At 43.2% G+C, this 24,511-nt stretch overlaps 1 protein-coding gene across 5 annotated transcripts in view; it reads right to left on the reverse strand.

Annotated features, from left to right (window-relative positions):
* The window catches only part of ITSN2 (intersectin 2), an 83,795-nt gene that overhangs the window by 13,638 nt on the left and 45,646 nt on the right, over positions 1 to 24,511 (reverse strand). For 3 of the 5 annotated variants that reach the window (XM_053380247.1, XM_053380248.1, XM_053380250.1), the window contains exons 24-29: positions 20,262 to 20,326; positions 18,810 to 18,976; positions 18,305 to 18,350; positions 18,107 to 18,228; positions 14,141 to 14,237; positions 12,376 to 12,567 (exon numbers count right to left, since the gene is read on the reverse strand). In XM_053380247.1, the coding sequence (XP_053236222.1) occupies positions 12,376 to 12,567; positions 14,141 to 14,237; positions 18,107 to 18,228; positions 18,305 to 18,350; positions 18,810 to 18,976; positions 20,262 to 20,326 (689 nt within the window). Of the gene's footprint in view, positions 1 to 6,754; positions 6,852 to 12,232; positions 12,332 to 12,375; positions 12,568 to 14,140; positions 14,238 to 18,106; positions 18,229 to 18,304; positions 18,351 to 18,809; positions 18,977 to 20,261; positions 20,327 to 24,511 lie in introns of those variants that run through there. The other 2 variants (XM_053380251.1, XM_053380249.1) reach the window with 2 other exon arrangements.

Consider the following 24,511-nt stretch of genomic DNA (forward strand, 5'->3'; position numbering starts at 1 on the left):
AGTAAGACCTTGAGCAGAGGAATGTGAATGGACAAAGGGTGAGAGCAATGAATCATCTTTACACACCAGGTTCAAGATCAGAATGCTGGAAGGACTACGCATGTTTGGAAAAAACAATGGCGCTGATTGCAAGGTTACAAATCCGCTGGCTATGAAAATGGATTAAAACTAGTAGAAGGTTGAGAAGGTGATTAAAGAAGAAGAATGAAGCGGTAACATCAGGAATGTATTGGACATATGCTTGCAACAGGAGCCGGAAACCTAATTATTTTTTGAAAAATATATTAAATTTAAATAATTCGGATGGATTTGTTAAAATTTGAAAACTAATAAAAATTAGTATTACAAAAATTTTTTTAAAGTAGCTCTCCGCCTCCTCCGCTACCTCCCCTGTGCCTAGGAAACTGCAGAGAAACATGCTCTGTAGTTGCTTCAAATTGGAAGGAAAAAGAATGCTGCTTTGCCTACTTCCCTCTTTTGCGTTTGTGTCTCTTTGTGCAATTGTCTGTGTGTCTCCCTCATTAGCTTCCTCCTTTTCTCCTCCAGACCCTAGAACTCCTCTCAATTCTCCCTTGCTCATTTGCTTTCTCACACACTTCTTATTAGTAATAACTAATCTATTAACATTAATATATTCTCTGGAAATCTGTAATGTTACAGATGAAGAACACTATCGTTGAGTAAATCTTCATATAATTAAATGCATCAAATTTTCCTTGCAAAAATATATTTTTTTGTTTAGTATTTTTTAATTTTGTAAAATTCAATCCATTCTTTCTGTTTTGGCTTGGCTTATATAAGAAATGCAAATTCCCCTGGCACTAAAAATATAAATTGTGTTTAGCAATTTTTTGTTCTGTTAAAATTCATCCATTCCATTCTTTCTATTTTGGCCTGGTTTAGAAAAGAAAATTAACAAACAATCTAATAACTGGTGTTGTGGGGTGCACACGTCCAACTAAGACTCAATAGTGATATATATTTGAATACAGTGGTACCTTGGGTTAAGTACTTAATTCGTTCCGGAGGTCCGTTCTTAACCTGAAACTGTTCTTAAACTGAAGCATCACTTTAGCTAATGGGGCCTCCCGCTGCCGCCGCGCCGCCAGACCACGATTTCTGTTCTCATCCTGAAGCAATGTTCTTAACGTGAAGCACTATTTCTGGGTTAGAGGAGTCTGTAACCTGAAGCATCTGTAAACTGAAGTGTATGTAACCTGAGGTACAACTGGATCTAAAAGTGTGACAGTGATTGTGAACTGGCTTTTTTCTTGTTTAGTAGTGTAATTATTTTTTTTAGGAAACAATCTCCCTCCTTACCTTTGATATCTAGGCTACAGAATTACTTCTATACCTTTAATTTTAGAGAAAATGTGCTAATTTAAACATTATCCGTACAGTAGCACTATAACATAACCATTTTAACAATATGTTAAAGGTAAGTAAAAATTTATCCATTTTAGAGTAAGACCCATAAGTAGTGGCAGTTTTCCGTGGCATTATTACCACAGTCACCTCTACATAGTTCCAGCCTTATTTCAGACATTGTGATATATCCAAATATCATGATGTTTAGCTGGTGATATATCGTGACATTGAAAACCAGATATTGCCCAGCCCTGTTACACAGAACATTTATTTACCATTGGCGTAAGGTTGCCCAATGTCGTCTGGGTGGCACACAAACATAAAACCATAGATTACAATGAAAATAACAATATCACAAAACAACAAGATTACACAGCACATTAAACGGTAGTTCAAACTATTTATCACCACAGGTGCCCTCACAGAGAAGGCCCCCTTCATGGCAGCCACACTTGGCAGTGGCTCAAAGAAGATCTCAAGGTAGGGATCTTGGGGGAGAAGGCGATCTGGTCTCAAGCCATTTGAGACTTCACAGCCAGGCTTGGGCTTGGGCTGGACTGGAAACCAGGGAATCCCACAAAGCCCTCTTGCTGCCCTAATCCAGCCAAACTTTTTGGAACCATTTTCAGAGGCCCATTGCAATAAACATGCGAGGTTACCTCAGCCTGGGCAATGGAGGGCAAGCTGTCTCCATCCAGGTTTGGCCACAGCCCAAGGTGATAGCTGGTGGTCAGTTGGCCTCTAATGACCATATTGGCTCCGTAAGAACCTCCACGCTGCAAACCTGAGCTGGGGGGGAATGCAAACCCCCTCTAAAACAAGTTGAATACCTTTCAACTTTTCCCAGTATAATTGCTACTAGAAACATTTTCCATTTCTGTTTCAAAGGATAGTGGAACCAAATTGTAGGGGAATCATCAGACTTTCCATGACCCTGTAAGGTATCTCTTCCATAACCAATTAAATTAAACCCACTGGTGCATGAAGAAATGGGGCCTTCAGAGTTGTTTTGTTGAAAGAGTTGGTATTTTTGGGTGCAATCCTAGCTCCACTCCCCTGGGAGTAGGCACCACTAAATTCAAGAGGGCTTGCATGGTTAGAATTGAGCCATCAGTCGCTGAGTGCACATTTGAGCACACTGCTGTCCTGACAACAGGTCATGCTGGCTGGGCCGGATGGGAGCTGGAAGAAACCCCCTGGACTCTCCTGGCAGAGACGGCTCACCCTCTCTAGAGACACAACTCGGTCTGACCCTCCCAGTTGGACCACTGAGCCACTCTAGCACAATAGCTCTCCATGCCCAGAGATAAATTTAATTAGGCTAACCGTAATGGAAAAGAAATCATACACAAGCATATAACTTTGTGTGTCTCTTTAATAAAGTATTTTTGCATAGTTATTTCCAGTTTTCAAAAAAACAAATAACCATTATCTCATACACAGCATATGCTGTGTTTGCATGGTGAGACACTAAACATTATTTCAAATACTATAGAACCCAAGAAGAAAAAAGTTATTAAGACAGCATACAACACTATAATATGTAAGCATTTAAGATAGCTAAAAAAAGGAACACAACGCTATTTATGTGTCCTTAGACTTAAGTCTCGTCGAGTTTAGAGGATCTTGCTCTCAGGTGTGTAAAGAATTGCAGTCAAAATGCACCTTTAACTGGAAGCAAACCCAACTGATCTTGACGGGGCTCATCCAAGAGGACACATGTGCAAGATTGCACTGTAAAGCAGCAACATGTTGTGGCAGCCCAAAATACCACTACAAATCATACGTCTGTCAGCATTCTTGTAACAGGCTGATTGACATCAGTTTATGGTTGGATTGCATAGAAGGAGCACAAAGCCTCATATCCTGGTATATACTGTTAAGAACAAATCACAATTTGATGGTGTGGTTCATTCATTTTATGTTGAACTATTAAAAAAAATATGGTAGTTTTCTAGCTGCTTAGATGCCCATCCAAAATATCCACAAAATCATTAACAATCTTTTGAGTTCTCCAGAACTCTTAATTAGGCTGGATTGTAATTTCTAGGTTTAGTCAAGAACCCTCAATTCCTAATTCCCCCCCATTTGTGAGATCTTTATGGGCATCCTATTCTTTGGCTAATTCTCCTCTCGTTCTCACCCCACCGCACCTAAAAAGCATGCTACCAAAACCTGCCTCAGAGGGAGATTTTGGGAGTGCAAGGAGGCAAGGCGAGGAGGGAAAGCTTATTCTGTCGCACAAGCAGGTAGACATAACAGTAACAGGTACCCATAAGAAATCTGCAAGAACAAAGCCATTCGTCTTTAAAGCGAAAGACCTACAGTTCAGAGAGCCCAATGGATGCACACCTAAAAGCTTAGTCTGTCTGCCAGAATGTTTGGCTTTTGGTTTGAAGAGCAGAGGCATCCAATACCTAGAAACTTTTGGAACTGAGATGCCTTTGTAAATAGGCAATTTGCCTGATATGCCTGATATGCCTTTGTAAATAGGCAATTGTTAAGCTACTGCTCTCTGGGGTGCAGGAGTTTAAAAACTCTACTCAATACAGTATATGAATTTAAAAGCTTTATGATTTTCGCTTTTCTTCTAACAGTTGGCATGAAGAGGTTCTTTAATCTCGCCCTGCAATTCAGGACTTTTCAAAGATAATTCATCCAGCAACTAAATTGGTTTGATCATCAGTTTCTGAATGATTAGCCAACAAATAAAAAACAAAAAACAAAACCCTTTCACAAGTTACTGGAAACTCAGATTTTGTCTGAACCCTTCTATGTGGCTAGGTTCAGGTTAGCAAAAATGGCAACAGCCGTGTTTGAGGTCTGCCCAAGGGCTTGATGAACTTTGTGATTGAGATGGTATAAACAGAGAGCTCCAGGCCCTGTCAAGTCGCCATGTGGGGCTGGAGAGCTGGACTAGAAACATTTCCAGAAGAGCCCATCAGGGATCTTTTGGCTGAAAGTTGCTAAGCCGCAATCACAATTTGTGAGAAGAGGACGCAATACTGCACAATTAGCATTTTTATTGATGTAGCATCAAAACATTTGCTAAATGTCCACTATCAAGCAGAAAGACGGGATGGGGAACCAGCTGAACACTGAGCCACTTGCAGCGATCAATATTGATAAGTTGATTCTTTGAGATACGATCACAGGAAAACACAAGTAAGAGAAAACCCATTCATAATTTATTGAGGCACATAACTTTCCTGTATTGCACATAAAACCCTCCTTACAATCTGTTACTTGATAAAAGTATACACAGGAATCTTTCCCCCCCTCTTTCTTTCTCTTTCTTTCTTTCTTTGATAAAAGTCTATTAAGAGTACATAACATTCATTTTATTTAGGTGAGAACCCTAAACAAACTTAAAAGGAACTCTTTTCCAAGTAACAGGATTACACTGTTAGAATGATGAACAAAATACTTCTGAGTTAATGAAATTAGCACTTTTTTATAGTACCACCTAAGTTTTGCATATCCAAACTGTAAACATTTCAGATTGCACACATCACAATTGTTGCTTGCACTCTCAAATTCTAAGAAATTGTCTTATCTCAATTAATTGCCTTACAAAATTGTCATCCTTTAAAAAAATACTAGCTTTCCCCAAGACATAATCTTAAAGAAGTTAAATTACTGAAGTGGTATGCATGACAGAAAATAACATATTTAAATCACTAAAGAATTACAACCAAAATACTACTCTGCCACATGTTAGCTTAATGATGCCTTAAAATGACCAATCTAAATGGAAATTCCCCTAAAACTGGGGATCCAATCACTTGCGGATATGTAGTAAATTTGGTGAATAGGGCCATTCTGTCAGACTGCCTCTATTCTAGATCTATCTTGTCATCCTATCCTCCCCTTCAAAGGGAGAGGCAGAAACAGTGAACTTCAACTGATATTAAACTGATGCAGGAATAATAATAATAATAATAATAATAATAATAATAATAATAATAATGCAAGCTCTCAATAGGAATCTCATTTTGACAGTGTCATTGACTAGGAAATTGCCAGAGGCCAATTGCAGATCTATAAAATATTCAGTATGGGACAACAATAATACCATGTTTTATTGTTACAGATAGTTAACTTTGGCATTAAGGGTAGCTATAGAATGTTAAAAGGAAATAGCTTGCTATTTCTCAGGGTTCCACTACACATCACATGTAAGTATGTGTCACTGAATCACAGAGACATTTTGTTTTTCTCCAGGAAGAACCGTTGCAAGTGGGCATGTTGGAGGGGAACCGTGGCACAGAGAGGTGCTCCGCTTATTCTCCCAACTGCTCCAGGCTCCTAATAATCTCCATGCTTCAAGCCACTCGCTGCCCTCAACCAGCTTTCAGATGGAAAACCTGGGCAAATAGCGTTGGTGCGGGGGTGTCCGGGGGTCTCTCCGTAGCCCGCCATGCTGCATGGGACTCTCTGCTAAGTAACGTGAAGTTGGGTTGGCAAGGGAAGAGGAGCAGCCGACAGAAAGGCCCTGGGGGTCCTGTCGTGCTCCTTCTGACATCCCTGGGAACACAATGGGGCCTAGCAAATTGCCCCCCACCCAGTAGCTGACTGGGCCCTCCCTCCCCTGCTGCTCCCCCCCCAGCACCACCCAAAGGACCAGCACTGATGCACCTGGCAAGGGATGAGCCAAGCCTAGGAGCTCTAAGCCCATCAGGCTGCTGCTAATGGTGTTGTCAGGAGCAGGGGGAGCAACAGAAGAGAGACCTTTCCCCACATCTCTTTTCACCCAGAATCTAAAATCAGACCACATAAAAAACAATGCCCACCAAAATAGGTGTGGCTCGGGTTTGCTCTCTACTTTAACACGTAATAAAATGGGCTGAGAGAGAGAGAGAGAAACTTTTCTCAAAATCCATATAAAGAAGCATGTGACAGACAAGTTGGTGTTTGAGTCAGACAAAAGAGTTTTAAGATCTGAAAGCCAGCAGATATAGTGGAAGTGTAAAGTGCATAAGAAGCACACCAAGTTTTATTCCACCTCTGTTCCTTTTCGGTTCAATAGCCCAGTCACTGTGTCCAGAATCATAGATGAAGTGCATGGTGAGAGATCAGCAAACCACAAATCAACAAAGGAAATACAAGGTGCAACATCCCAAGAGCTCAACTAAGCAGGTGAAACAGTACAATCAGTAGTAGGTCTTTGTGTGCCTAATGCTGCACCACATCAAGAGATACCTTGACAAGTGCACTAATTGTTCCTAAATAAAGGGAATAGAGAACACAAGATAGGACAGTGCAGAAAGCCACACAAAGACCCACTATCTAGTCAGTTTGCAGAAACTGTAACTGTACAATACAGAACAAAATTTGAAGTCTTGAGTGGATTTAATATTGAAGCGAAGCAAATCAATTGTTTCAGAGAGATCTGAGCAGGCTGTCCACCTGCCTCCATGCTATAGTCAAAGTTGGATAGTGGGTCTCTGAGGTGCTTTCACACTGGAAGACAACATGGGATCCTTAAAAAATAAAAAAGAAAAGAAAATTAGAGATAAATGACCACAACTAGATTTTCTGAGTGAAACCTGCAAGGGGCCAATCAGATGGCAGAGAAAGACCATTTCTTATTAACAAGTAATTATCATGCCTCATCGCTTTGTGATGTTTTCAATGAAAACTATATGGGTAAATAATGCACGGCTGATTTTTACTATCTGTCAAATACTAAATGGCTCAGCTATACAAGGCTGCCAACTGCTTAACTGGAGAATAAGGGAAGCAGGGAAATTTCTAAGATTTTCTAAAAGCTCAATGGGCTTTTGATAGTTGAAAAATGTTTATGGTGTTCCTCCAACAGAACAATACTCCCTAATTTCTAGAGAGTCTTGAGGCACCTGCACTGATTCATGGTACAAAGTGAAACAATCACAGATTTTCATCCGGCTCTTCATCCACGGTGGGAGCTGACTATCTCCTGCTTCCCCTCAAGTCTACTGCCTGCCAGATGTTTCCCAAGAAGCCTTAAATTATGCTGGGGAGGGGCCACCTATGCTCGTTCTTCTGCTACGTGCAAAGCTCTCCCTGACCTTGGAGACTACAGTAGGAAAGGCAAACACTATGGATGCATCTGCAGCCGCTGGCCCCTCCTTATCTGCTTCATGTGCTGAGTCTGCACTGCTTTCTGCATCTGGCTCTCCTTTCTCACTTAAGCCTGTTGCTTCTTCAACTTCCAATCCTTCTGCCCTCCTCCATCCTCTGATTTGTCCCACCACCACACCCCGGGCTCTGAGCCTTCCTCATAGGAGGCTTCCCCGGCTGGTGCCTCCCACCACTTCTCTTTGTCCAGCCAGTCCAGGAAGACAGGACAGAATCCCAGCAGAAGAGCTGAAAGCTGGCTCAAATTCTTCCCTCATGACGCACCTCCACAAAACCACTTGCAGTGTTGGGAACAAGGATCCATGCCCTAAGAGATACACAACTCCAGCATTGTTAACAAAAGTGATCGTCAAGACTGTAACAACTAACATGGGATCTCCCTGCTGAACACCATGAGGAAAGCCTTCCCTAATGTATTTCTCAAGAGATTACAGTCACTCCCTGACAGAGTCTATCCTGGGTCACAATGCAGCTTTAGAGCTGAGGTCAACGGCTGTCATGATTCTCTCACTGTGCCAGCTGCAGGAGAAATGCCGAGAACAGGGGTGCCCCTTGCACACTGCCTTCATAGACCTGACCTCATCAGCCGAAAAGGAGTCTTGACACGGCTCCCCAAGGTAGGATGTCTGCCTAAGCTTCCCAAAAAGATTGCACCCTTCCGTGAGAACATGTACATGACTGTCCAGCAAAACAGCTCATCCTTGGATGCCTTCCTTATAAAGAACGGTAATAAAGAGTCATGGACAACTTACAACTGCTAGGAGCAACGCCTCAATACCTTCCACATGCATTGCCTCAGGAAGATTTTGGTCATCACATGGCAGGACAGGCCTCAAGCAAAAATGTGCTCTCCCAAAGCCCACATTCCCAACATGTTCACACTTCTGTCTCAATGACATCTACACTGGCTTGATCATGTCCACAGAATGGAAGATGGCAAGATCCCCAAGGACCTTGGAGGGGAGATGGCTTCAGACACCAGACCTGCTGACAGACCAACTCTGTGTTACAAAAATGTCTGCAAACATGGCATGAAGGTTGGCAAAAATATGTGAATCCCTGGCAGATGATCACAGTGCCTGGAAATACAGTCTGGTTGTGTATCTGGTTGTGATATAATGCTTGTATGATATGCTATTACTGATATGCTACTTCTACTGCTACTACTACTAATACTTCTCCAGTTCCTATATTGTGCAGAACAGTGGTCCTGATAAAATAGCCCTCACCTGCACAGCAGTGATTGGGTATTAAAGGAACAAAACGAACCTTCAAGGATTCAGATAGATATCCAGCCCTTCTAATGTGTTTACATCACTTAGTATTCACAGGAGTTAAAATCCCACAATCTACAATCGAACAATAATATAAAAAACAAGCATTACAAAAATTGAAACAGAAGACAAAAACACTGAATAGGATTCACCATGTGAAATATAACCTGCCTGGCAAAATGAAAGCAACCAAAGGTTGAGAAGCACATGGCCAGTATTCAACCAAGGGTAAGGACTTCTCCCGCTTCCCTCACTGTGTGTGCCCAGTGCCCCCCTCATATCTGCTCCAGAGAACTGATTTAGGGGGCACATGGGCAGGGGGGAGGAAAACTTTCCATTGCACAAGCAGAAATCCTTGCACTGACATAATGTTCATTCAGCGCCATGTTGGATTCCACCCACAAACTCCTGAGTTTGCTAGGAGAGAGACAAGTCGGACCTGCTCCAGGACAGGGCTTCTCCCTCCAGTGGTGGGGCAAAGGAAACACTGTCAGTTACCCAGACTGCCTTCCTCATGGCACCACCAGAGAAACAAGCATGGTACCCACATGTAATGACATAGGTGTCATCAGGTGCACATTGTTCTGTACCAATGACCATCTGGACTTGCTCCTCTGGGTTAGCCTGCCCTGGCAGACATTCCCCAGTCTGCAAAATTCACTCTTTGCCTTTTTATTTTTCCTTGTTGCGCGTTGCCAGATATGCCAATCATCATGGCTACGGTCTGTTTCATCCTCCTCCTCCAAATCATCTGAACTGTCTTCACTCATTCTATCTTCAAACTCTAGCTGCTTCAGTAGTTGCCCTGCGTCAGATGGTATGGCGGCTGTGAATGCCTTGTTCTCAGGGATGACTATTCATTTGAACGGGTAGCCCCAGCACTATCAAAGGCCTCCTTCATGCAGCTTGGAAGCATAATCTTTAAGATCCTCCCTTTTCTGCAAAATTTCTAGGCAGAGATAATTTAAGACACAAAAATTTTGGCCTCTGATGGTAAGATCTGGTAGGTCTTGCTTTAGAGATTCCGCTCCAATTTTGTGTAGGGTTTCATTCTCAAGTCTTTTCTTCTCCCAAAGATATCCCACAAGGCAGTGGGGGGGGGCTGATCAATGCATACCAGTATTTTTAAGACAACTCAGTTCTAATACATCTTTTTTCTCTTTTCTACGTGGAGGTGACCTCAAGATAATGGTTTCCTATCTCTCAATGCAGAAAGTTGTTGAAATACCATTGTTAGTTAGAAGATTATGGGACAGAGAAGGAAGTAGAGGGCATACTGAGCAAAGACCACAGCCCAGGGCTCTGGACTCAGGAAGCTAAGAAACAGATTCAGGAAACAAGTTCCACAGGTCTCCCAAGGCTAGATAGAAAGTCAAATAAAAACTCTCATAAAATGATATTGGCAATTCTAATCTGCCTACTGGAGAATGTTGGAGGGAAAGACCACTTCAGGATACATTCCTCTAGTGCAGGAGAAACATTTATAGACCTTAGTTGTGCGGGTATAGCCACACTTTGCCCTTCATTCACCATATGCTCGTTTGGGTTTTTTTCACTTCTCTCAAAATGCACACTCAGCACAGGGCACCCCCCAGAGTGTTACTATTTTGAGGTGGGATTAAGTCACACACTGAAAAATTAAGTTGTGCAATTATAGTTGATTGGGAGCTCCTCCACGACAAACTCACTTCCCCAAAGGGCCAGATTTCTGCATAAGGAAAGTGACATAGAGGCTAGGGAAACCGAGCCAGATTTATAAATATTATTAGTATAGTGGTACCTCAGTTTTTGAACAGCTTAGTTCTCGAACCACTTGGAACCTGAACACTTCAAACCCGGAAATGATTTGAGTGCACACTTCCATTCTGAGCGAGCAGCTTGGCCCCAGCAGCGGCTGCCGCCATTTCCTTCCCTTCCCTTTTGTCTGCTGGGAAGACCTCTTTCCTCCATACAAAGTAGAGTTGGGCGGCACCTCGGAATGTAAGTGACTCCGGAGTAGGGAGACTTGGAAGTTGGCGACTCTCCCCAGCGAGCAGAAAGGTGGTGTTTGGGGGGGGGGATGTGCTGGGGGAAGTATGCTGGGCAGGTTGACCTTCCCAGCCCCTCACCTTCCCTCCGTCCCCCTGGTCCAGGCGGGGATCAGGGTGCTCGCACTGCGCGCAGGCTCCAGCCCACCCGGCTTAGCATCCAGTGGCTAGGAGCGCAGCCGGGAGCAGCTGCCGCCTCCTCTTGACGCTCCGGTGCTGCTGCCGCGTCCTGGTGCCGCCATGCCAGGGACGTGCAGGCAGCACCGTCCCGACCGGCCCGTGGCTGCCGCTTCGTCATGCCCCAAGTGGAGACAGAATCCCTGGGACTCACCCAGGCGAATGGGGAGTGTGGGCAGATGCTTTAGGAGGGGAGAGGGCTGGCTTGGGCTGGGGGAGAGAACTTTTGCCTCCCATTCCTCCCCCCTACTTAAACTCCCCTCTCCCACATCCAGTTAAACACCTCCTTTCCCACACGCACCCCAAGCGCGGTCCTTGTCCCTCTAATTTGTGTTCTCCCCCCCCCCATTAAACTCCCCCCTCCAATGGCAATGGGTAGATCATTGCCAGTTTTTGATACTGGGTAGTAGATTGCAGCCTGGGTTATTGCTTTCATTTTATGGATCAATGGTCTCATTAGTAAAATTCATGTTGAACTGCTGTTTTAGGGGTTGTTTTTAATTGTCTGGAACAGATTAATCCATGTTGCATTACTTTCTATGGGAAAGTGTGCCTTGGTTTTAGAATGCTTTGGTTTTGGAACAGACTTCTGGAATGGATTAAGTTTGAGAACCAAGGTACCACTGTACTACTACTACTACATGGAAATGCACTGGAAAGTGTGGGACAACTGTTGCTTTGATGCAATGTCATCTATTTCTCCTGTAAACAAATAAGAATGAATGCTCATTAAATAAGCCAATGCCGTCTAATCAGGATGAATACAGTGATTGACAGGAAGTGGCATAAAAAGCAGTCATAACTGCCAGAAGGTAATGAGGAGCATTTGAAAGACTGAGAATCCAAAGTATAACTGAACCTTCCTTACTTTCATATTTACTGTCTCAAAAATTGCAGCTGAGTATCCTCTGGGGTTAATATTCCAACTATTCCAAAGCAGCTTGCTTTCCAACGCCCGACTGGTAACTGGTAAAAGGGCAACCTGTGAAGTTTTATAACTAATTTCAAATCGAAGAAAAAGGAAGGAGGCAGTAATCTACATCAAGCTACAACCTGAAAAGTCTGAGTAGGATCCTTTGTGCAAATGAAGAGCACAGCATTGCTTGGAAGGAAAGAGGATGAGGTGACGCTTCACCATCTGAGAGGATCTAGTCCTACACCAACGCTAGAATGGAGCGAGTGAAAGAGCTCAAAAATTGCCCAGAAAGGAACAAGTCCAGCCGTGGCAGCTGAACACACAAGAAAAAGGCAAACATGTGCATCTACCTGTGGATCTGAATGAAGTGACTGAAGGATGTTCCTGGTGAACTAGAACTCTCTGGTAATAACGATGATAATAATGATCCTGAACTACAAGCATGTGAGCTGAGAAAACAAATGAATTGATGCATTAAACAAATTTCACTTACATTGCTGACTTGGGTCACAGTCTGTGGTCATTTTAACATAATTTGAGGGAAAGAGGCCTGAAGAGCCGTTGATCTCTCCTTGCCACCAATCTGCATCTTCTTTATTCAGTACGTTGATAAGCTGCCCCTTGGAGAAACTGAGCTCGTCTTCATTGTTTGCCCTGTAGTCATACATTGCTATCACTTGACACACTAGAAGAAATGGAAACCCACAAGACCAGCTGTGAATCAGCAGAGATACCAAACATTATTTCAGAATTCCAGGCCCTTTCCAAAGCAGAGCGAAAGTACCGTACTTTTCTGTGTATAAGACTAGACCCCCCCCCAAAATGTTAAAAATTGGACGTCTTATACACAGATAGTGCATATGTGGGACGCCGGATTTGTTGCTGCCTCAAGCTGGAGATTGTAATCGGCTATTGGTGGCTGCGGCAAGGACTGGTGTTTATTGGCTGTTACCGTGGCAATTGGGCAGCCGATTGGTTGCGTTTGGGACGCATGCAAGCGTGAGCGTAGGTTCAGTGGGTGAGTGATCTTTGGCAATTCCCCCTAATAAAAGCTCAACAACACTGGGCAATCCTCCCCAGAGTCCCCCAAAATTTCTTATACAAAGGAGTGTGTTATACAAAGAAAAATACAGTACTTTTATTTCTCCTGCTAGAGCACCAGGGCACCCACCTAGTGCCATAACCAGCTGGCTTCATATCAATGGCTGAAGGGAGGTAACAGGGGGATGATTTGGTAACAGAGGAAGGTTGCCCACTTGTCATTTCATACCTATTTTTTAGGCCCAGGAGAGCTAAGCACTCCATCACTGAAGAAAAATAATTCTGCGTCCCAGCTACATTTTAGAAATGAAAGAAGAACAACCTCAGGGACTGCAGCAGATTGCTTCTCTGTGTACCCATGTTATATTGGTCTAGAAATCTCCCTTCTCCTCTTTCAGAAGCTAGTAAAAACTGTACTCCTTTCAAGTGTTCCAGAAGTGATTAGGCAAGAATACATCAGAAAGAAGCAATGAGAAAGGGACTGCAGGGGACCCAAAAAGACTCAAGTCTCCACATTTGGTTGCAGAGTACTTCCCAGCTGTTTCTTTTCAGTGGTTTTCAATACTGTTGACCACAGTATCTTTCTGGGATGGCTTGGCAGGATGGGAGTTGGGAGACTAAATTTGCAGTAGTTTCACTCCTACCTGCAGGGCCACATCCTTCCAGAACGTAGTTTAGGGGATAGATCATTGGCCCCATGGCTTTTAAGCTGTAGGGTTCTGAAGGATGCCATCCTGTCCCTCAATTAACATCTATATCAAGTCACTGGGAGCTGTCATTTGGAGTTTTGGGGTAAAGTGCCAACAGGGTGCGGATGACGCCAAACTCTCTCCATTCCAAATGACTCAGGAAAGGCTGCTGAAGTGCTGGGCCAGGGCTGAATGAGCACCAAAAACGGAAGTCTGGGTTTAGGAGCTCACTGTCACTTGGCTCAGTGTGCTCAGAATTTCTCCCCATGGAAGCAGCTTCAATCACCTCAGCTATCCCCTGCACAGTCACTGGGGGTCATGGCAAAACCCAGCTGGAGGAAATGACTCCACAGAAACAATGGAGAAAGAAACAATTTAGTTCTCCCCTGCTACTTCCCCACTCAGAACTGCTGCACCATGAAGCCGTTTGCCTTTTACAAAAACAGCTACTGGGGCCAACACATGTAGCGTATTGTGTGGTTCACCCCTACATCTAAACAAAAGGGAAAGTAAGCTTTAGCCACCCACCTGGGTAAGTAGCTGGTGTATTCCTTTCACTGCTTGGACCCAACAGCTTCACATGGGTAGCAGGAAACCACCCTTTCTGCCTTTTTTTCCCTCTTGCCTGCAAGAAGAATGTTAAGCTTTTGTCAGCTAACAGGCAAACCACGTAAGGAAGAACCCAGGAGGCCAGCGATGGGGAACCTCCAACCTGAAGGCCTAATTGGGTCTGGCCAGGTCCTAAATTGGCCCATGAGGCTGTTTTCCCCAAACAACACTTGCCTGCCTCACACCGGATATCAGGAAAGATGTCAGTTACAGGGCAGGTAAAGACACAGCTGTAAAGGAACAACTGTGAACATAAAAGTGCACTCAGAATTACTCCGTGGCAAGCAAAAGTTCTCTGTTTGCCTGCACAGTTTGGACTCAAATTGTGCCTGCAATATGACATTTTTTAAAATGCAGACCAGATTTCCTAGTGTGCAGGTGGAAGATGCCTACTTGCAGGTGTGCTTTGAATCTAAATCCAAGCTTCAATCAGTGCCGACCAGCGCTGACAGTGAGCCCATTTGAAGTTGTCACGGGTTCTCACAGTGGCCTTGCCCACCCGTCAAAGTGGCTGGATCCAGTTCCCCTTCCCTAGAGTAGACCACCTTGACCTCCTTCAAGGAAAGATGCAATACATATGCAATAAATAAGTTAAAGTAGTCCTATGAAGAAGTTTCTTGGCTTCTTAAAGCTCAGAGGAAAGTAGCATCAGTTGTGAGTACTGTGAGTAAATCAGCTGAAATTAACTGCAGGTAAGTTATGTGATACTCTGGGTTTTCTAGCCTGAATGACATTAAAAGCTGCCTAGATTTTAATAAGAACACATCAAACTCTTTGCAAACTTATGAGAACATACTGAAGTTAAAAAATATGCAAGGTTAGGGATATGCAAATGTTACCACAGAAAATATTGACTTATTTATAACGTGGCATATATATGAGTCATTGTGGATAATTAATTACACAGTAGACATACACTATTACACATCCTCCCAACTCATTATTAACTCATCCAGCTGCTCAGGTCCACTCCCTGGCCCCAGAGGGCAACACCACCAGGGAGGACAGGAAATGCCACCTCAACAATCCTGCCACCATTAGGACATTTCTGTTCCTGCTACCAGACTATGATATCAGGGTTATAAGCGGGATATAAGTAGATGGAATAAACACAAAAAGTAACTAAAAGTGACCAATGTGTGTGGTAAGCACAGTTATGCCAAGCTAGTATATCTTAAGATAGCCAATTATCTTTCAGGATGAAAAGTGCTTTAAAAACAAAAACACGTGGCATGGCTTTTGTCTGTGTGTTTGTTTTCCCCTTGTTTTCAAAACACTTTAATTTCCAAATTTATTTTCAAAGTGTCAGTGCATCTTTGTTAAAAACACCTTTTTGCTTTTCATTCGTAGAAACCATACACTGTAGACAATACATGTTCCGCTCAGCTGGAAGTTTCAATTTTGTTGTTGTTTAGTTGTTTAGTCGTGTCCGACTCTTCGTGACCCCATGGACCAGAGCACGCCAGGCACTCCTGTCTTCCACTGCCTCCCGCAGTTTGGTCAAACTCATGCTGGTAGCTTCGAGAACAATATCCAACCATCTCGTCCTCTGTTGTCCCCTTCTCCTTGTGCCCTCCATCTTTCCCAACATCAGGGTCTTTTCTAGGGAGTCTTCTCTTCTCATGAGGTGGCCAAAGTACTGGAGTCTCAGCTTCCGGATCTGTCCTTCCAGTGAGCACTCAGGGCTGATTTCCTTAAGAATGGATAGGTTTGTTCTTCTCGCAGTCCATGGGACTCTCAAGAGTCTCCTCCAGCACCATAATTCAAAAGCATCAATTCTTCAGCGATCAGCCTTCTTTATGGTCCAGCTCTCACTTCCATACATCACTACTGGGAAATCCATAGCTTTTACTATACAGACCTTTGTTGGCAAGGTGATGTCTCTACTTTTTAAGATGCTGTCTAGGTTTGTCATTGCTTTTCTCCCAAGAAGCAGGCGTCTTTTAATTTCGTGGCTGCTGTCACCATCTGCAGTGATCATGGAGCCCAAGAAAGTAAAATCTCTCCCTGCCTCCATTTCTTCCCCTTCTATTTGCCAGGAGGTGATGGGACCAGTGGCCATGATCTTCGTTTTTTTGATGTTGAGCTTCAGACCATATTTTGCGCTCTCCTCTTTCACCCTCATTAAAAGGTTCTTTAATTCCTCCTCACTTTCTGCCATCAAGGTTGTGTCATCTGCATATCTGAGGTTGTTGATCTTTTTTCCGGCAATCTTAATTCTGGCTTGGGATTCATCCAGCCCAGCCTTTCGCATGATGAATTCTGCATATAAGTTAAATAAGCAGGGAGACAATATACAGCCTTGTCATACTCGTTTCCCAATTTTGAACCAATCAGTTGTTCCATATCCAGTTCTAACTGTAGCTTCTTGTCCCACATAGAAATTTCTCAGGAGACAGATGAGGTGATCAGGCACTCCCATTTCTTTAAGAACTTGCCATAGTTTGCAGTGGTCGACACAGCCAAAGGCTTTTGCATAGTCAATGAAGCAGAAGTAGATGTCTTTCTGGAACTCTCTAGCTTTCTCCATGATCCAGCGCATGTTTGCAATTTGGTCTCTGGTTCCTCTGCCTCTTCTAAATCCAGCTTGCACTTCTGGGAATTCTTGGTCCACATACTGCTTGAGCCTTCCTTGTAGAATTTTAAGCATAACCTTGCTAGCGTGTGAAATGAGTGCAATTGTGCGGTAGTTGGAGCATTCTTTGGCACTGCCCTTCTTTGGGATTGGGATGTAGACTGATCTTCTCCAATCCTCTGGCCACTGCTGAGTTTTCCAAACTTGCTGGCATATTGAGTGTAGCACCTTAACAGCATCATATTTTAAAATTTTAAATAGTTCAGCTGGAATACCATCACTTCCACTGGCCTTGTTATTAGCAGTGCTTTCTAAGGCCCATTTGACTTCACTCTCCAGGATGTCTGGCTCAAGGTCAGCAACCACACTACCTGGTATAATTCCTCTGTGTATTCTTGCCACCTCTTCTTCATGTCTTCTGCTTCTGTTAGGTCCTTACCACTTTTGTCCTTTAATATGGTAATCTTTGTACGAAATGTTCCTTTCATTTCTCCGATTTTCTTGAACAGATCTCTGGTTCTTCCCATTCGGTTGTTTTCCTCTATTTCTTTGTACTGCTCGTTTAAGAAGGCCTTCTTGTCTCTCCTTGCTATTTTTTGGAAATCTGCATTCAATTTCCTGTATCTTTCACTATCTCCCTCGCATTTTGCTTGCCTTCTCTTCCCCGCTATTTGTAAGGCCTCGTTGGACAGCCACTTTGCTTTTTTGCATTTCCTTTTCATTGGTATGGTTTTTGTTGCTGCCTCCTGTATAATGCTACAAGCCTCCATCCATAGTTCTTCAGGCACTCTGTCCACTAAATCTAAATCCTTAAACCTGTTTCTCACTTCCACTGTGTATTCATAAGGGATTTGATTTAGATTGTATCTTACCGGCCCAGTGGTTTTTCCTACTTTCTTCAGTTTAAGCTTGAATTTTGCTATAAGAAGCTGATGATCTGAGCCACAGTCAGCTCCAGGTCTTGTTTTTGCTGACTGTATAGAGCTTCTCCATCTTTGGCTGCAGAGAATATAATCAATCTGATTTCGATGCTGCCTATCTGGTGATGTCCATGTGTAGAGTCGTCTCTTGTGTTGTTGGAAAAGCGTGTTTGTGATGACCAGCTTGTTCTCTTGACAGAACTCTATTAGCCTTTGCCCTGCTTCAATTTTAGTTTCAGTTTTAGAGTCATGGAATTGTAGAGTTGGAAGGGACCCTATGGACCGTCTAGTTCAACCCCCAGCAATGCAGGAATCTCAGCACTCCACCCCCCATCCAATCTGAAATCCTACTTAGCTTGGCAAATGTGCAAGAATTCCCCTTCCTTTTACCTGCAATTCTCCCTGCCACCATCCGCTAGAATTTTTCTTCAAAATAAGGATCAGCTGCCCTGGGGCAAGACTCAGCTGTTCTGTTCCAGACGCCGTATAGGCTGTCGTAACCTGAGCAATTTCTGAAAGAAGACAAGCATCAATGAAAAATTAAATTATTACAATGAGCTAACACACTCTAAAATTAGTAATACTCACCAGGTTTTTTATTTAATGTCCCTGTTTTGCTAGCAGTAGCAGAATTCTATGAGAAAATAAAATAAAAGAATCCACTTTAATTTGCAGCAGTAGCACAACCCACTCAACTTTCTTAGTGACAGCCTACTCAGCTTACATGCTCTTGCTTGGGGAAGGGGGTTAACAAATAAGTGAGTGTGTATGTGTTTCTTGCTGTTTTGCAAATAGTTTTAAGAAAGTCCTTCAGCAGCTCTTCTTTTCCTGACTCAGTGGTCCAGGGGCAGTAACTATTAGACTTGGTCGCAACTCTGCCCCACTGGGACATTCATAGTCCAGCATACTGAACATCTCTGCTGCAAGCAGTGATTGCCCTCTTCCCCGCCTCTCCCATGATCACTTGATCATCTGAGACATATGAAAAGGGAAAAGGAAAAGGTATTTTAGGATTAGGGCCTCTGAGTTCATCTTTGGATACCATACCTCTCCACACCCCAAAGAAAAAGAAAAGCCTGTACTAAATCCTTACCTCATAATCTTTTGGTCTGACATAGTTTGAAGGAAATATTCCAGTTTTATCACCAATGCTTCCAGTCCACCATTCCCCATCTTTCTGAGTAACTAATATTTCTTCTCCTTCAGTGAAAGTTAAATCACCAGGTTCAGAACTTGTGTAAGAATATAGCGCTATGTATTCTGGAAAAGACGACAGAATTTTAGCTTTGTAATGAAGACATTATTGAGGACATGAACATATTTATCCACACAATTTCTTTCATTTTTCAAACTCTGAACCAACAGCTGTTTGATGAGATGACAACAACAACAACAACAACAACAACAACAACAACAACAACAACACCACTGTGGGAAGTTAAGAATATAAGATGAGAGGTATTTGATCAGGCCAAAGGCCCAACTAGTCCAACATCCTGCTCTCTTAGTGACCAGCCAGATTTCCATAGGAAACCTGCAATTGAGAACTGGGTGCAACAGCAGGCTCTCCACACTTGTGACTTGCAGTGTCATAGCTAGAAGTCAAGACCCTAATCTAACCCTCTTTTAAAGCCATCCAAATTGGTGGACATCACTACATGTTGTGGAAGTGAATTTCACCATGGAATCAAGCGAAGGACTAAAATCAACAGGCACATATGGATTATCCAAACACTCCTGCTAATGTATAACTGAACACCTGTGATGGGGTAGGGGGCTGGGGTGGGGGGAAAGGATGTTATACAGTGGTACCTCGGGTTACATACGCTTCAGGTTACAGACTCTGCTAACCCAGAAATGGTGCTTCAGGTTAAGAACTTTGCTTCAGGATAAGAACAGAAATCGTGGTCTGGCGGCGCGGCGGCAGCAGGAGGCCCCATTAGCTAAAGTGGTGCTTCAGGTTAAGAACAGTTTCAAGTTAAGAACAGACCTCCGGAAGGAATTAAGTACTTAACCCGAGGTACCACTGTACTTGCTATTATACAAAACGCAATAAAAATATTAAAATTTAAAAAGTAATCAATTTGTGAGGGCATAGTTATCGTCAGAACAGCAGGCAAGACTGTTGGCATTGCAAGTTTATGACCCGCTTCAGCTGAAGTGGGAAACTGTCGAACATGAGGGCAATCTCTAGAGGAGGCTCAGAGCTGGGAAATGTGTGTCTTGCCAGTCTTTCCCCTACATGCCTTCTGCCTATGCCCAAGGCCACCTCTCCACATACCTTTATGCTCTTTCCCTTCCTTGCCCATCAGCTTGCACTGACCTACATTTTTACTCATTTTCTAAAAAAAGGTGTAGAAAAAGTATCCAAGTAAAATACATACAGACCATAATAAAGAGTTTTTCATTCCTAGTTTGTTACAAGTCTCATAACTTCTAGGCTTTTACGATAGCACACAGTTAAAGGTGCAGAAGTTTCAAAGAATTTGGAACCTTTCCTTAAACACATAGAAATCTAAAGATTTATTTAAATTCAAAATCTTACCCTCGTCCAACGTGTAAGACGACGCTGGAAGTTTCCTATTTACAGCTGCATAAACAGCTTCTGGCCTGCAGATTTTAAAAATAAATAAAAATAAAGTCATTTTGGCGACTGCAAGATTCAATGTTCATTATAGTGACTCAAACTTTACAAAAGACACAAAATTCAAATAAATTGTGTCTTGGAATTCATAGCTTCTTTTCCTCATCTGTGTACCAGGAAGTTTCTAATGTTTGATATTTTACTATGTTTTATATATGCTGTAAGCTGGCCAGAGTGGCTGGGGAAACCCTGGCAGATGAGTGGGGTATAAATAATAAAATTATTATTATTATTATTATTATTATTATTATTATTATTATTATTATTATTATTATCATCATCATCATCCATCATCCTCTGCTACTCCAAGGACTAGGCATCTAAATGCATCTTAACAGAGCCTTATCCCTTTGCCTCCAATTACATTTTTCAAGCACCCATATAATAAACCAGATAGTACTAAACCCGGCTATGGGCATTCAGAGCAAACTGGGACGGGTACAAAGGTTAATCAGAAATCTATGTGATTTGCCAGTTGAATTAACATAGCTGGGATGAAAGAATTCATTGATTTCATTTATTTAAAAAGAACAGAAGGAATGGTAAAAGGCATGTCTGAAAGGCCTCCTGCCTAGACACTGATGGGTGCAAGGGGGGCAGGGGGCATGCACCTTTCTGGTGCTTCCTTTCTCAAAATATATCCTTCATCCCCAAATTTATCTCTAAATCGCTTACCGTAATTTTCGCTCCAAAATACACACTTTTTTGCTCCTAGAAAGTAAGGGAAAATGCCTGTGCGTGTTACGGAGCGAATGCACTCGACCGGAGCCATGGCTGCCGTCAGTGAAGCAAAGCGGGAGCCGCTTGCAGGGCTTCTGTCCCGCTTTGCGCGGCTCTAGCTTTGCTTGCTTTACAGCCAGGAGGAGGGGGAGGAGCCGAGGAGGAGGGAGGGAAGGAGAGCCATGGCAGCAAAGTGGGCAGCAGCCGCTTACACGGGAGGAGGGACAGACGGGAGCCATAGCGAGCCGAAAAAAGCGCCTTGTAGCCAGCAACAGCTGCTGCAGCCTCAGCTAGCAAAGGTCCGCTCTCTAAACGGAGCAATGAGGCTGCAGAGGGACGCCAGGGCACAGGAGGGCTCTGAGCCACGAGCGCAGTGAAAACCAGTAAAAAAGTTTTTTAAAAGGCTGCTGGGGACAGGAGGGCACGGGATGAGGGAGAGGGGGAAATTACGATTCTCCCAGCGTCTCAGCTGATCCGCTGAGCAGGACTTGGGTTGCAGGGGATTCGCCATTAGCTGCGTAAAGCAGCAAAGAGGGAGAGAAGGAGCAAAGCGGGAGAGGAAAGGAGCTGCTTACACTGATGTAAGTGGCTGCTGTCCGGTTGGCTACTTTAAAGCAACAGTGCTCTTTCCCTCCCCGCTCAGCTCGCCGAAAAGCTCCTTTTCCACACACCCCACCGAGCTCCTTCTCCCCTTAAACCCCTCTCCTGCATCATTAGCAGCATCCTTCTCCACCCACCCCACGCGTGCTCCTTGTCCCTTGAATGCTTTTCCTTCCCTCCCCACTTAAAACGTGGTTACAAAGCACGGATCCACATGGATCCTCAGGATTTTTGCACTGGGTCACCCCAAGTTCACCATCAGATCACATAGCATATCCTTTTTTTTTTTTTAATTTAATATTTATTAGGATTTTCAAAAAACACACAACAAACAAGAACAAGAAATAAACAAAACAAAAGAGAAAAAAACAAACACAAAAATACAAAATATTCAAAACTAAACAACAATAAAAACACATAAAAGTTTCTGATACTTATTGTTCTTAACCTTATTTCTCAGACCTCCTCACACCTCCCCTTCTTGTATTCCCATTTAAATTGTCAGTTCAGCAAGTCCTTAACTTATTTCTTTACCTTAACTTATACATTTATTCTAACTTACTATTGTTTTACTTTCCTTCTTTTTTCCATTTCCTCCATTTATTTTTAACAATCTTATTTTCAATTAATTTAAAAAGAAAAAACCAATTTTACCTTATTAAAAACACACATCCATACTTATACCCCATTAATTATTCTTAAACCTTTTTCCTGAAGTCGACCGACATTTCCCTTCCACGATTTGCCCAATTTCCTTACCATTAACTAAATTATAAAAAACAAATTATCCTTATACACCCTTTGGATTCCCAACCTCCGCCCACCCTTTTCCCGGTTCCAGACCCCAACCAATGTCCATCAGTCTTTATGTTATTTATTTAGCCTGGAGATCTCACGTCCGAGGCCCTTATATCTCTCTCAGTTCCTTTCCGCCGGTCTCTTTGATAGTCCTTAATGTTAAGCCCCAAGTCTCGGAGGGGCTCCGGCCCAACAGAATCCATGTTGCTTCCAGCCAGTCCTCCATACTTAAAAGCAAAGCCTATGGGGTGCTCCAACTCTTGTTTCAGATTTCTTACAGATCCAAATGTCCCCAAAGCTCCAGCTTTCACCTTCAACCAATTTGTAATCCTCAGGTCTTCAGGTCTCCTCCCGAGGAGATCTTTCCATTTTCCAGATTCCCATTCAGACCAGGCTTTCCACATCCAATTTTTATTATCCTTTTTTGTCATCATGTCAGGCCTCATGTTGTAACTCTCCTTTAACTCCTGCAAATCTCCTGCTCCTCCTTCATTTTCTTCAAAAACAACACATTGCTCCATCGTTTCTACGCTTTCAGTTTCATTTATTTGTTCAGTTAAATAGGCTTCCTGTTTCAAGTCCTTATCAGGCTCCAAGCTGTTGTTTACTGTCCAGTGTAGTAATGATACGTTTGTAGACAAAGCATTGTATTCATCTTTCAAGTTTCCCAAGAGAACGAAAACTCTGTCTAGTTCTGCTTGGAATTTACATACTCCAGTCATTTTTGTAGTGTAATGTCCTTATTCCCCCTCTAGGGGGATTTTAGTTCCTTAATGTTCCTTTCAGCTCAAAACCAAAAGTCCAGTTATTTTGTATCAGCCCTCCTTGTTTTTAACAAAGTTGTACCAAATAAACCAGCAGAAACAGCAGAAACAATGTTTTCTTTTTCCAGCTGACAGCTAGCTGACTAACAGCTCACTTGACAGCTGTCAAAATCTTCCATACACCAGGCTTTCTCATAGGGCGTTCCCGGGTCTGGGGGGGTGTGTAAAATTTCAGTCCCCAAGTTCTTTTTATCCTCCAGTAAATCTTCTTATAGTGTCAAAACCGTGAAATCAAAATCTTTTCATTAAAAAAAACAAGAAGCAAATTCTTTCGACCTTAGCTGCTCAGTCCTTTGCTTTAAATTGTTTACAAAGAGGGGGGGGTGACTTCCTTTTTAGCCCCTTCCCGCTCGTTCCAAATCCAGAATTAAAATTTTTTATAAAGTCCCAATCTCCGTATTACTCACGGGTTTATATTTTAGAGTCCAGTCGATCTTGGAAGAAGTTGGCGCTCTCTGTCTATGGCTTGCGGCTTCACTCCGTAGGCGAGGGAGTACTCTCAGCACCACGCCTCACCCTGCCTCCGTTCCGAAGCCTTTAAAAAGGCTCCGTCGCAGATTGGGGGGGCGCAAATGGTGCCCGCCGAGTCTCTGTGTTCACAGGCATCCGCGCCTGTGATTTTAAGGGTCCCCGCTTCGCCGCAGCGGCCAGACCCAGACGCTACGGAGCCGATTCCCTCCGGAGCTCGGAGGGAATCCGCCATTAAACAATGGCGCCAACCCGGAAGTCCTCAGATCACATAGCATATCCATGGTTACAGCCTGCACCAAAAAACACACACCCCCCCACTGTTTCATGGGGCTACAATGGCGCAAAAACGTGGTTACAAAGCATGGATCCACATGGATCCTCAGGATTTTTGCATTGGGCTACCCCAAACTCACTGTCAGATCACGTCTGTGGCCACAGCATGAACCACAAAAATCACACATCCACTGTTTCGTTTAGAATATTTTTTTCTTGTTTTCCTCCTCTAAAAACTACGTGCGTGTTATGGTCAGGTGTGTGTTATAGAGCGAAAAATACGGTAAGTTCAAAAGAGCTTGATGATTTAATGCAATAAGAAATGAAAGGGAAGCCTAGAATAAAAAGTCAAAGGGCACTTTTAACTGTTCTTATGCCTGCCTAATTCCCAAATCTGTTATTTGTAGCCTGCAGTTTAAACAACAAGGGATACTTTCTGAAAGAGACTCTCCAGGGAGCAAATGT

Source organism: Podarcis raffonei, chromosome 3 (genome assembly GCF_027172205.1).
Source record: "Podarcis raffonei isolate rPodRaf1 chromosome 3, rPodRaf1.pri, whole genome shotgun sequence".
In the NCBI taxonomy this organism is placed as follows: domain Eukaryota; kingdom Metazoa; phylum Chordata; class Lepidosauria; order Squamata; family Lacertidae; genus Podarcis; species Podarcis raffonei.